The 13,409-nt window shown below is 42.6% G+C and overlaps 1 protein-coding gene across 2 annotated transcripts in view; it reads left to right on the top strand.

Annotated features, from left to right (window-relative positions):
- Positions 1-13,409, top strand: part of ccser1 (coiled-coil serine-rich protein 1) — a 106,050-nt gene that overhangs the window by 52,937 nt on the left and 39,704 nt on the right. The window contains exon 10 of one of the 2 annotated variants that reach the window (XM_042330708.1): positions 6,320-6,355. The exons of the other annotated variant lie outside the window; for it this stretch is intronic. Coding sequence (XP_042186642.1) covers positions 6,320-6,322 — 3 coding nt within the window. The 3' untranslated portion in view covers positions 6,323-6,355. The remainder of the gene's footprint in view (positions 1-6,319; positions 6,356-13,409) is intronic. 2 annotated transcript variants of the gene reach the window in all.

Here is a 13,409-nt window from a genome sequence, read left to right as displayed (position 1 = left end):
GACATCAACATTTTTGGTTCACACCCGCTGTGTGTTTGTGAGACGCAGAGTAGGTGAACGGATGATCTGGCTCCCACCGTGAAACATGGAGGAGGAGGTGTAGGGGTGCTTCACTGTCAGTGATTTATTTAGAATTCAAGGCACAGTTAACCAGGATGGCTACCAAAACATTCTGCAGCAATACGCCATCCAATCTGCTTAGTGGGACCATCATTCAGAGTGAAGGAAAAACAGCCAACAAGTGTTCAGCATATGTAGGAACTCCTTCAAGACTGGGGTGAAGGTTCAGCTTCCAACAGGACAATGACCCTAAGCACACAGACAAGAAAACGCAGGAGGTGCTTCGGGACAAGTCTTTGAATGTCTTTGAGTGGCCCAGCCAGAGCCCAGACTGGAACTTGATCAAACATCTCTGGAGAGACCTGAAAAAAGGTCTGTAGCGACGCTGCCCATCCAACCTGACAGAGCTTGAGAGGATCTGCAGAAAAGAATGGGAGAAACTACAGGTGTGCCAAGCTTGTAGCGTCATACCCAAGAAGACTCGAGGCTGTAATCACTGCCAAATCACTGCCAAAGTTGCTTCAAAAAATTACTGAGTAAAGGGTCTGAATACTTACGTAAATGTGATCATTTTTTGTTTGGGGGAAAGTAAAAATGTACTTATTGTGATACATGGTCGTCTCACCTTGATGACAGCTTTGCACGTTCTTGGCATTCTCTCAGCCAGCTTCACATGGAATGCTTTTACAACAGTCTTGAAGGAGTTCCCACATATGCTGAGCACTTGTTGGCTGCTTTTCCTTCACTCTGCAGTCCAACTCATCCTAAACCATCTCATTTGGGTTTTGAGGTCGGGTGATTGTGGAGGCCAGGTCATCTGATGCAAAACTCCATCACACTCCTTCTTGGTAATGTACACTTTTTATCAGTGAATTCATCTCTGGGTAAATAGAAAACGTCTTAATTGACAGTCTCGCACTATCCCGTTAAGGTAGCTTGGTGAGAGAACCACGTATCACAGTCATAGTAAGTACATTTTTACTCAAAGTAGCTATCAGTAAAGTTGGTGCTAGTAAGAAAAGAAAAGTTTGAGTGTAACTGCAAGAAAAGCAAGGGTGTTAGTTAGTTAGTCATTCACTGGATACCACTGCTAAAAAGTAACAGCTAGTGTTGATCTAATGACAAACTCAACAAACAACCCCAATGTTATGTCCAGATGACATGGACATATTTGGTCAGTCACTCCCTCTCAGGCAGATCGTAGGCCTATGCAAGTTGTCTAAGTATAATTTTTGCGTCTCTCTATATCTATTGGTTATGACTTTGCACCAGTGAGCAGGCTGAACTTGGTGTCTGGGATAAGTTTGTCAAGGTAACCACAGCGGTCTAAAGTGCTGACAGAAGGGCCAGTGCCCGCTGGGCCACTGCCCCTGTACCCGGTGCATGGTGCGCGGTTGGGGGTGGGTGGCCGTCAGCAGAAGGTGAATCGTACTCTAGCAGTCCCTTTCTCCCCTGCGGCCAGGGGGAACAGAACGAAGAGGCAGCACCTCGCTGGGGACAGATGGCCCGACAGACAGCAACAGCTAGGCATAATGAACAACTTAATAAATAATTATCTAAAAAATGACACTCGCTACAGGAGGAGGAGGACAAAACAGGCAAGCAAGCAGCCCACATAAACCATACACAGGAAGGCCAGTTAAATGCTGGAACCAGGCAGGCTTTTAAGTAAAGAAGTGGGTGCACTGAGGACAACCCACACTAACCCTTTTATAGATGATCCTGGAGTCTTGTCACCTTGTTACTGGGAGAAAATGGTTCATTTTCAAGAATACTCCCACAATGAGCTAATTAGTCATTTTTTTTACATGTACTGTATCAATCAGCTACACTATAGGTGATATATATAACACGACAGGCAGGGCAATGTGTCTTGGGTGGGCTGTGAACTGTAGATGTTGAGTGGTTTGTGTAGCCATAGTGCTTCACCCATGTCACCCCCCTCCACAGCCCTGGCGTGTTTTTCTGGAACTGGCCTATTACTGTTCTTATCAGTAGAGTAGGATGTTATGCCTCTTGGCTCATGGCACTGAACTTCTTCCATCTGCCCTAACGGCTCACTTCAAATGGTTCAGTGTAAATATTAATTGACTGGGGAAGCAGGTTAATCTAATTACTGTCATACCGCTGGATGCCAGTGGGGAAGACAGGAAGCGAAATGATTCATAGTCTCACTCTCTCACACCAGCCAGATGACCTTGTTTTAAAAATGTTTGTATATTACCCCCTTTTTCTCGCCAATTGTGATCTTGTCTCATCGCTGTAACTCACCAACGGGCTCAGGAGGAGAAGGTCAAGTCATGCTCCGAAACATGACCCATCAAACCACGCTTCTTAATACCCGCCTGCTTAACCCGGAAGCCAGCCTCACCAATGTGTCAGAGGAAACACTGTTCAACAACGGACAACTGAGGTCAGCCTGCAGGCGCCCGGCCTGCCACAAGGAGTCGCTAGCGCACGATGAGCCAAGTAAAGCCAAACTCTGCCCTAACCCGGATGACACTATGGGACTCGGACGACCCTATGGGACACCCGATCACGGCCGGTTGTGGTACTGCCCGGGATCAAACCCGGGCCTGTAGTGATGCCGCTAGCACTGCGATGCAGTGCCTTATACTGCTGCGCCTGATTACCATTTTTACAGAGTTGTCTAAATTCCCTTGATACTTCGTCTACTCCACTCTATCTGCAGTGGTTCCTCCTTTAAAAGTTGTGAGCTTACACCGCGGGACTTAGAGGTACCCAGTGTCATGGCTTCATTGCGCCAGACCACCACAAGAGGAAGTTAGATCACTCATTATGCATTTGGGTCCCAAGGTTTTTATATGACCAATCATATCGAGTGGTTCAAATGACGAATTTGAAGCGAGATACATGTCCCTGGTGAATTTCAACAGAAAAGATGGCTGACAAAACATTACCGGGAAGCAAATGTAAGTAACTATAACATAACGAGTCAAGCAAAAAATGTACAATTGAGAGAAATATGTTCGTTAATGTAGAGATTACCGATTGTGCATATTTTTTGTCATAAAGTTCATTTACGATAGTCGCTATTTAGCAAGTTAGCTGACTAGCTAACACTAGCCAGCCAGTTAGCTGGTGTAATGACGTGAGTGTGACATTGTCATTTGTGTTGTTTAATGTATTAGGTACTCCTGAGAAAAGCAGCAAACCAGGCTGTCGTCTTAGGAAACAGTGGATGTAAAGAATCTAGTTAGCTAAAGCATTTACTGCAAATTGAATGTACAATTGTGTAAGCTTTCCTTGCTGTGCAATGCAGCTGAAGTAACATAGCTAGCTAACTATTTACTTGCTTATTGTGTAGTGGAGGATAAAAATGACTGTATGCCTATGGATGTGTAGCTAGCTACAGTATGTAGCCAATCTGTGTATGGACCCTAAAATGTTAGGTTCTGAACTAATATTAATACCAATCTATGAACCTCAGCTATCATAGTTTTTGTATCATCTTCAAGTCTGAATGGCATTAATGAAGCCTATGGATTTAGTAGAATATAATAACTTTATTGTGCTAAGGATAGAAAGCAAGGATGCTTTTGAGTTACCATGAAAGAAAGTTAGATTAAGTCAACTGAAAATGGCGAGAACAGGCGTTCGTAGCTAAATGCGTTTGGTTAGCTTGAGAATAATAATTGCATGATTTATCATTCTACGCTATGTATCTATGTAATATAGTACAATGTTATGAACCGGCACTGAATCGTGGGAGCTATGTAAAAGTTGTACGGAAGAAAGCACAGTGCTTCTTACCTGAGACCCAGTCATCCTTCCTTTTTGTCGGAAAGAAAGGCTGAACAGTATTGGTTGTAGCCAAACTGACACTCAAAAAATAGCCAAAATGGAGGGTGGTTGATAACTAAATGAAATTGAAATTTGGTTTTCAAATAAAAAATGTTCTCAAAATATTTTTTTACAAAATATTTGATTGCAATTCTTTTTTTTTACTTTGAAGCCTCGTTTTTGCTTCCAGAACAATTATTTTTGATTGAAAATAAAGTTTTGCTCTCGACAAAAAGACATCCATTTTTTGCAAGTTTTTAAAAAATCCTTTCCCAGAACACCACCACCAGTGTTTCCTCAATATTCATTTAGCAGCGCGTCTCTGCCGAGATGCGCTTTCAAATTGATAGTCGTTAGCTCAATGTCTGGAAGTCTATGGGAACATCTAGCAATGCATGTCCCCTCTCTTTCTGACTATACAGTACTTTTCTGTTTCTTTTCTCTCTCACCGTCACTCATTTATAACCCATTCTGCATCCCATCTCTGTTCTCAGGCCTACATCCCTATCCCCCTCTTTATTTATTCCCCTTCTACTCCACGTTCTTCCTCTTTTCTTCATGTCCTTGTCCCCTTTTCAGATTCCCCCCATCGCTTGCTCTTCTTTTACTCCCTCCTATTTTTTCCCTTGATCAAATTCTTCTCCTCCTCCGATAACTTATTCTCCGGCTTCACTACCGTGGGTTGCATGTAGTTTCATTAGAATGCTAATTCCCACCATGATTCACTTTCCTTCTCCACATCTGTGGGACCAGGACCACAACATCCTTTTATGTCCTCTCCATGTTACCGCCCAACAAACATCAAAAACATAATTCCATGTGTACAGTATTTTTTTCATTTATAACTTTCTCCAAAAAACTACATTGTCTGAATTAGGGACTTTATGGTGGGTGGTTTTATTTGTGACTATTTCAAGATTACTGCTCATATATACTGGAACGGATGTTTAAACTATCCACGACCTCATTTCATTCTCATGTGAAGAGCTGTGATAGTTGTCTCTTAAATGTTCAGCTTTGCACACTCTTGGCATTCCCTCAACCAGCTTTATGAGGTAGTCACCTGGAATGCATTTCAATTAACAGGTGTGCCTTCTTAAAAGTTAATTTGTGGAATCTATTTCCTTAATGCATTTAAGCCAGTCAGTTGTTTTGTGACAAGGGGGGAGGTACACAGAAGATAGCCCTATTTGGTAAAAGACCAAGTCCATATTATGGCAAGAACAGCCCCAAATAAGCAAAGAGAAATGACAGTCCATCATTACTTGAAGGTCAGTCAATACGGAAAATGTCAAGAACTTAGAGTTTCTTCAAGTGCAGTCACAAAAACCAAGTGCTATGATGAAATTGGCTCTCATGAGGACCGCCACAGGAATGGAAGACTCAGAGTTACCTCTGCTGCAGAAGATAAGTTCATTTAGAGTTAACAGCCTCAGAAATTTCAGCCCAAATAAATGCTTCAGAGGTCAAGTAACAGACACATTTCAACATCAATTATTCAGAGGAGACTGTGTGAATCAGGCCTCCACGGTCGAATTGCTGCAAAGAAACCACTTCTAAAGGACACCAACAAGAAGAAGAGACTTGCTTGGGCCAAGAAACACAAGCAATGGACATTAGACCGGTGGAAATTTTGTCCAAATTGGAGATTTTTGGTTCCATCAGCCGTGTCTTTGTGAGATGCGGTGTGGGTGAACCGATGATCTCTGCATGTGTATTTCCCACCGTAAAGCATGGAGGAGGAGGTGTTATGATGTGGTGGTGCATTGCAGGTGACACTGTGATTTATTTAGAATTCAAGGCACACTTAACCAGCATGGCTACCACAGCATTCTGCAGCAATATGCCAGTCCCACTAAGCCCAAACCAGATGAGATATCATTTGTTTTTCAACTGGACAATGACCCAACACACCTCCAGGTTGTGTAAGGGCTATTTGACCAAGGAGAGTGATGGAGTGCTGCATCATATGACCTGGCCCCCGCATTCCCCTGACCTCAACCAAATTGAGATGGTTTGGGGTGAGTCGGACTGCAGAGTGAAGGAAAAGCAGCCAACAAATGCTCAGCATATGTGGGAACCCCTTCAAGGCTGTTGGAAAAGCATTCCAGGTGTGCAAAGCTGTCATCAATGGAAAGGGTGGCTATTCGAAGAATCTCCAATAAAAAATATATTTGGATATGTTTAACACTTTTTTGCTTACTACATGATTCCATGTGTGTTATTTCATAGTTTTGATGTCTTTACTATTATTCTACAATGTAGAAAATTGTAAGAAATAAAGAAAATCCCTTGAATGAGTAGGTGTTCTGAAACTTTTGACTGTGTGTGTGTGTGAGAGAGAGGGCTGGGCTACATGTTGTGTGTATTCATGTGTTTGTCTCTGCCATGCTCATCTCATCTCTCCATGTTGTTTTGTTCTTTTGTTTTCCCGTCCTCCAACTTGGCTTCGCAGTAACCAGCATCACGTGACCGAGGAGGCACTGTGCAGGTAAGGGGTCCCTCTCTCTGTGCTGCATCTACCCAGCCTGCCTGCCTGTGCCATTATGTCTCTAATCAAGGCAGGTTGGCACTCCTGCCCCTACAAACCCTCCCTCTAAACACAGGAAACATTGTAATAAGGTCATCCAAAATAAATCAAATTCCAAATCTAGGAAATAACGTTCGTTGTTCCGAAAAAAACATATCTCTTTGATTTGCATGCTCCTCATCTTGATTGGTGGCAAATCACGTTAAACCACTGTTCCTATAGGTGGCCTGTCTTTCTTTTTGATCACTGTCTGTCGGTGAACATTCACTCTCATTTCCACCAGGTCATTGGTCATCCTATGGCCGATTTCTGCCCATTTGGATTTTTACCCGGTAACGGTAATACCGAGTAATAGCTTGAATATGAAAGTAGTATAGTGTACCTATACATTGTCTTTGTTGTATCAGTCACTACTCTTGTGTGTGTACAGTTATTCAGTAGTGAAGTCTCTGCTCTTGGTAGAAAGCAAGGGGTTTGGTGATTATATTGTATAATGCGTCCTGCTTTAAATGACATTTAGCTTATAAAGCCTTTATAACCACTTTATAAATGTGTTACAAAGCATCTATGCCAGTTTGTTATACTTTATAAATGGTTCAAACATGTGGCATATCCGTGTGACATAATCACTAATGTCAATGTGGAATATGATATAAACGTGCTTTATAAAGGGCGACATGTTGTGCTAAAGGATGGAACACGCTCTAAAGTGAAGTCCGTTAGTCACATTATACCTAATCTCGTTCCCAGACACTTCTGCCCAAATGCGCGAAAGGTCTGATGGACCAATGCATCAAACTTTTCCTTCGTTTATTTAGGATTAGGTTTAAAATCAAATTTTCACAGAAATTGTGGAAATGGGAAGGGTTTAGTCATAATTAGGACTTTGTAAATCAGACTTTTATAAATCAGCAGAATGTTAATAATATTGACACAAAAGTGTCAATATTAGTGTCCTGTAATACTTAGTTTGAAGTGCGATACCTTCGGTCATTCATAACACTTCCATAAAGACACTATATCGCATGACGCTGTACTTACATTAAAGTCAGACCCCTTTGTTCATTCATAACACACACACACAGGTTTAATGATGCAAACACAAGTTAAGTGCATTTCTACCAAGTGTCTTGAAAGTAAGTGGAATATGTAGAAAAACATGCAGCATCTTCCCTTTGCTAACTGTATCGCACAGTAATTAGGTGTGTAAGCGAGGGAGTGGCTCATTTAGTGCATGTAAAGCATCTGTTTGCACTCTCTCACAATCTCTCTCTCGTCTCTTTCTCTCTCTTGCTTCCTCACTCTCGCTCTCTCCATTCTTTCATTCATTAATTCATTCATTCATTACAACTCCAGACCTGGACTTATTAATGAAAGGACATCTGTTTCATTAATGCTGAAAGGGGCCCCGGAGTGCGGCATGCAGGCTGGGCAGACCTCTCACTTAAGGTTGCCAAGATTCACCTTCCATTGATCCAGTGGAGGTGGCCCTTCTGTGCATGTCCAGCCAGCACAATGCCCAGCCCAGAGAATCAGTAATGCCCAACTCGGACAGACCGCTCTGAAGGGCACGAATAATGGAGTTTAATTAATCATAGCCCAGGCAGGGGTTTTGGTCTGTTGTGTTATAGAAAGGCATCATTGGGGCGGCAGGTAGCCTAGTGGTTCGAGTGTTGTACTACTAACCGAAAGGTTGCAAGCTCGAATCCCAGAGCTGAGCTGACAAGGTAAAAATCTGTCTTTCTGCCCCTGAACAAGGCAGTTAACCCACTGTTCCTAGGCCATCATTGAAAATAAGAATTTGTTCTTAACTGACTTGCCTAGTTAAATAAAGGTAAAATAAAAAACTTACACGCTATTAACATGGAGGCCTTGCTCTGGCTGGCGTCGTGGACTAAAAAAGCAAGGGTAAAGCATCCTTACAAACAGTGAGTCTCTTTCCTGTATGTGTGTGTCTCTCTCTGTGTCTGTGTGAGTGTGCGTGCATGTGGTTCCGTTTGACAGTTTGTGCTGTGCTCTTTGGTAAACAAGTAACTAATTGATGTGGCCATTGTAAACAGGGCCAGAGAGGAAGGGGGTGAGAGAGCTGCTGTCTGTCGATGTGCTGTGTCAAGAGAACTCTGCGGTGTGGGAACGTGTGGATCAGTTGCAGCTCTCTGGTGGATTGTCGTCAAGGTCAGGTGCTGCAAGGAGGGATCACAATTCCACCGGGGGTCAGGCTAATTGTGACCCAGCTAATTAGCTGAACAAAATCCTCATCAGAATGGCAAATGTTCAGGCATAAATGCACGATTAAAGACTGTGGCACGGATTTAACTGAGGTTATCTGACCGTTATGATAACCATTTGACTTTAAACGATGATACCGCACAGTGAATAGCGTTTTATTTTGTGGCTTTGTTTTTGTGTAAAGAGAGCCTTGTTTTGCAGAAATGGGGGAATAATAGGTTTGTAGTCAAAATAAGGAGAGAATTGTAACTAACTTGATTTGAAAATATAAAATGTAATGGTTGATTATGTCATGCATGAAGTCTAGTCCCATCACTCCATTCCTCCCCCAGTCTAGTCAGGTTCACCTTTAATTGATTGCTGATCAGAGGCTTTTACTGTTAAGTCAGGCCATGCAACCACTATAGGAGTGATGCAACGCTGCTAACATTCAAGTGACTCCTTGAATAAGGATTACATATACAGTACCCCTTGACTTTTTCCGCATAATATTTCATTTTTTTATAAACAAGATTTTTTTCTCTCCAAAGACCTGTTTTTGCTTTGTCGTTATGGAGTATTGTGTGTAGATTGATGGGGGAAAACAAACTATTTAATACATTTTTGAAAAAGGCCGTAAGCTAACAATGTGGAAAAGGTCAAGGGGTCTGAATACTTACCGAAGGCACAGTATAGCTACCCCAAGGTTCAGTTTTATTGAAGTGCAAGAAACGGTGTGAACTTGAAACGTTTAAAGACCACTTGAAGGGTGGTCTAAGTTGTAGAGAACTGAGATTGAGTTCAACAGAAAGACATGACCATGTTTTCGTTGAAATGGTCGTTGATAGGTGAGCAGCGATTGTATTTGTGTTATACTATCATGGTTATTATCCCCCAGCTTCATAGTAAATTGTCACATTCACGCCTAACCAGTCTCCAAACAATGTGATAGCCAAGATGGCGTTAACCAGATCCATGTTTATTTTTATGCTCTGACATGACTACCATATTCTATGTCAGCCATGTTCCCCATTAACATTACATGGGGAATATAAGCTGAATGTACCATTTTTTTTTTTCTCTTTCCATGACATAGACTAACCAGGTGAAAGCTACTCTTTCTGGGGTTCACACAAAACATTAAACATGGCGTAATACAGAACATTAATAGACCAGAACAGCTCAAGGACAGAACGACACGCAACATTTTTAAAGGCACACGTATCAACACACATATCAATACATACACACAAACTATCTAGGTCAAATAGGGGAAGAGGCGTTGTGAGGTGTTGCGTTATCTGTTTTTTGAAACCAGGTTTGCTGTTCATTAAAGCAATATGAGATGGAACGGAGTTCCATGCAATAATGGCTCTGTATAATACTTTTTTCTTGAATTTGTTCTGGATTTGGGGACTGAAAAGACCCCTGGTGGCATGTCTTGTGGGGTAAGTGCGTGTCAGAGCTGTGTGTAAGTATGCAAACAATTTGGGATTTTCAACACATCAAATCAAATTTTATTTGTCACATACACATGGTTAGCAGATGTTAATGTGAGTGTAGCGAAATGCTTGTGCTTCTAGTTCCGACAATGCAGTAATAACCAACAAGTAATCTAACTAACAATTCCAAAACTACTGTCTTATACACAGTGTAAGGGGATAAAGAATATGTACATAAGGATATATGAATGAGTGATGGTACAGAGCAGCATAGGCAAGATACAGTAGATGGTATCGAGTAAAGTATATACATATGAGATGAGTATGTAAACAAAGTGGCATAGTTAAAGTGGCTAGTGATACATGTATTACATAAGGATGCAGTCGATGATATAGAGTACAGTATATACGTATGCATATGAGATGAATAATGTCGGGTAAGTAACATTATATAAGGTAGCATTGTTTAAAGTGGCTAGTGATATATTTACATCATTTCCCATCAATTCCCATTATTAAAGGGGCTGGAGTTGAGTCAGTGTCAGTGTGTTGGCAGCAGCCACTCAATGTTAGTGGTGGCTGTTTAACAGTCTGATGGCCTTGAGATAGAAGCTGTTTTTCAGTCTCTCGGTCCCAGCTTTGATGCACCTGTACTGACCGCGCCTTCTGGATGATAGCGGGGTGAACAGGCAGTGGCTCGGGTGGTTGATGTCCTTGATGATCTTTATGGCCTTCCTGTAACATCGGGTGGTGTAGGTGTCCTGGAGGGCAGGTAGTTTGCCCCCGGTGATGCGTTGTGCAGACCTCACTACCCTCTGGAGAGCCTTACGGTTGTGGGCGGAGCAGTTGCCGTACCAGGCGGTGATACAGCCCGCCAGGATGCTCTCGATTGTGCATCTGTAGAAGTTTGTGAGTGCTTTTGGTGACAAGCCAAATTTCTTCAGCCTCCTGAGGTTGAAGAGGTGCTGCTGCGCCTTCTTCACGATGCTGTCTGTGTGAGTGGACCAATTCAGTTTGTCTGTGATGTGTATGCCGAGGAACTTAAAACTTGCTACCCTCTCCACTACTGTTCCATCGATGTGGATAGGGGGGTGTTCCCTCTGCTGTTTCCTGAAGTCCACAATCATCAACTTAGTTTTGTTGACGTTGAGTGTGAGGTTATTTTCCTGACACCACACTCCGAGGGCCCTCACCTCCTCCCTGTAGGCCGTCTCGTCGTTGTTGGTAATCAAGCCTACCACTGTTGTGTCGTCCGCAAACTTGATGATTGAATTGGAGGCGTGTGTGGCCACGCAGTTGTGGGTGAACAGGGAGTACAGGAGAGGGCTCAGAACGCACCCTTGTGGGGCCCCAGTGTTGAGGATCAGCGGGGTGGAGATGTTGTTGCCTACCCTCACCACCTGGGGGCGGCCCGTCAGGAAGTCCAGTACCCAGTTGCACAGGGCGGGGTCGAGACCCAGGGTCTCGAGCTTGATGACGAGCTTGGAGGGTACTATGGTGTTGAATGCAGAGCTGTAGTCGATAAACAGCATTCTCACATAGGTATTCCTCTTGTCCCGATGGGTTAGGGCAGTGTGCAGTGTGGTTGAGATTGCATCGTCTGTGGACCTATTTGGGCGGTAAGCAAATTGGAGTGGGTCTAGGGTGTCAGGTAGGGTGGAGGTGATATGGTCATTGACTAGTCTCTCAAAGCACTTCATGATGACGGAAGTGAGTGCTACGGGGCGGTAGTCGTTTAGCTCAGTTACCTTAGCTTTCTTGGGAACAGGAACAATGGTGGCCCTCTTGAAGCATGTGGGAACAGCAGACTGGTATAGGGATTGATTGAATATGTCCGTAAACACACCGGCCAGCTAAGTGATGCAGTCAGTCTCTCCAACTCTTAGCCAAGAGAGACTGGCATGCGTAGTATTTATATCAACCCTTTGATTACAATGAAGAGCAAGACAGGCCGTTCTGGGCCAGCTACAGCTTAACTAGGTCTTTCCTTGCACCACACGACTAGACCGTAATCAAGATAAGCCAAAACTAGAGCCTGCAGGACTTGCTTTTTGGAGCGTGGGATTATATTTTTATTACAGCCAGACCTCTCCCCATCTTTACAACCATTGAATCTATGTTTTTACAGTTTACAGTCTAAGGTAACGCCAAATAATTGAGTCTCCTCAACTTGTTCAACAGCCGCACCGTTCATTAAATAAAATGCTCTTAGTTTTAGAGATGTTTAGGACCGGTTTATTACTGGCCACCCATTACAAAACAGACTGCAACTCTTTGTTAAGGGTTTCATTGACTTCATTAGCTGTGGTTGCTGATGCGTATACAATTGAATCATCAGCATACATGGACACACTTGCTTTGTTTAATGCCAGTGGCAGGTCATTGGTAAAAATAGAAAAGAGTAGATGGCCTAGAGAGCTGCCCTGCGGGACACCACACTTTACGTCCTTGACATTAGAGAAGCTTCCATTAAAGAAAACCCTTTGAGTTCTGATAGATATCTCTGAATCCACTATAGGGCGGAGGTTGAAAAGCCATAACACATACGTTTTTTTAAACAACAGGTTATAGTCAATAATATTAAAGGCTGCACTGAGGTCTAACATATGTCCCACAATCTTATTATCAATTTATTTCAACCAATCATCAGTCATTTGTGTCAGTGCAGTACATGTTGAGTGCCCTTCTCTATAAGTGTGCTGAAAGTCTATTGTTAATTTGTTTACAGAGAAATAGCATTGTATTTGGTCAAACACAATTTTTTCCAAAAGTTTGCTAAGAGCTGGCAGCAAGCTGATAGGTCTGCTGTTAGAACCAGTAAAGGCCGCTTTACCACTCTTGGCTAGTGGAATTACTTTGGTTTCTCTCCAGGCCTGAGGCCAAATACTTCACTCTGCTCAGATTAAAGATATGCCAGATAGGAATGGCTATAGTCAGCTACCATCCTCAGTAGCTTTCCATCTAAATTGTCAATGTCATTATTGATCGACAACAATCATTTTTCCACCTTTCCGACACTAACTTTACAAAGTTCAAACTTGCAATGCTTTTCTTTCATTATGATTGTTATTTTTTTGCATGAATACGATGGCTCACTGTTCATTGTTGGCATTTCCTGCCTAAGTTTGCCCACTTTGCCAATGAAGTAATCATCAAATGGTTTTGTGATGAATAAGCCATCTGAGTTGAATTTGTCTTTCTGCCCATAATTTATTTTAAAGTACTCCGTTTTTTCCATAATTCTTTATCATTGATCTTGGCTTCATAATAAAGCTTCTTCTTTTTGTTGAGTTTAGTCACATAATTCTCAATTTGCAGAAAGATGTGCAGCCAGACTTATTAGGCACTCCTTTTAACCCAGCTCT

Source organism: Oncorhynchus tshawytscha, linkage group LG12 (genome assembly GCF_018296145.1).
Source record: "Oncorhynchus tshawytscha isolate Ot180627B linkage group LG12, Otsh_v2.0, whole genome shotgun sequence".
Lineage (NCBI taxonomy): Eukaryota > Metazoa > Chordata > Actinopteri > Salmoniformes > Salmonidae > Oncorhynchus > Oncorhynchus tshawytscha.
Note: the sequence above shows the minus strand (reverse complement) of the source record. Positions and strands in the feature narration are given on the sequence as shown.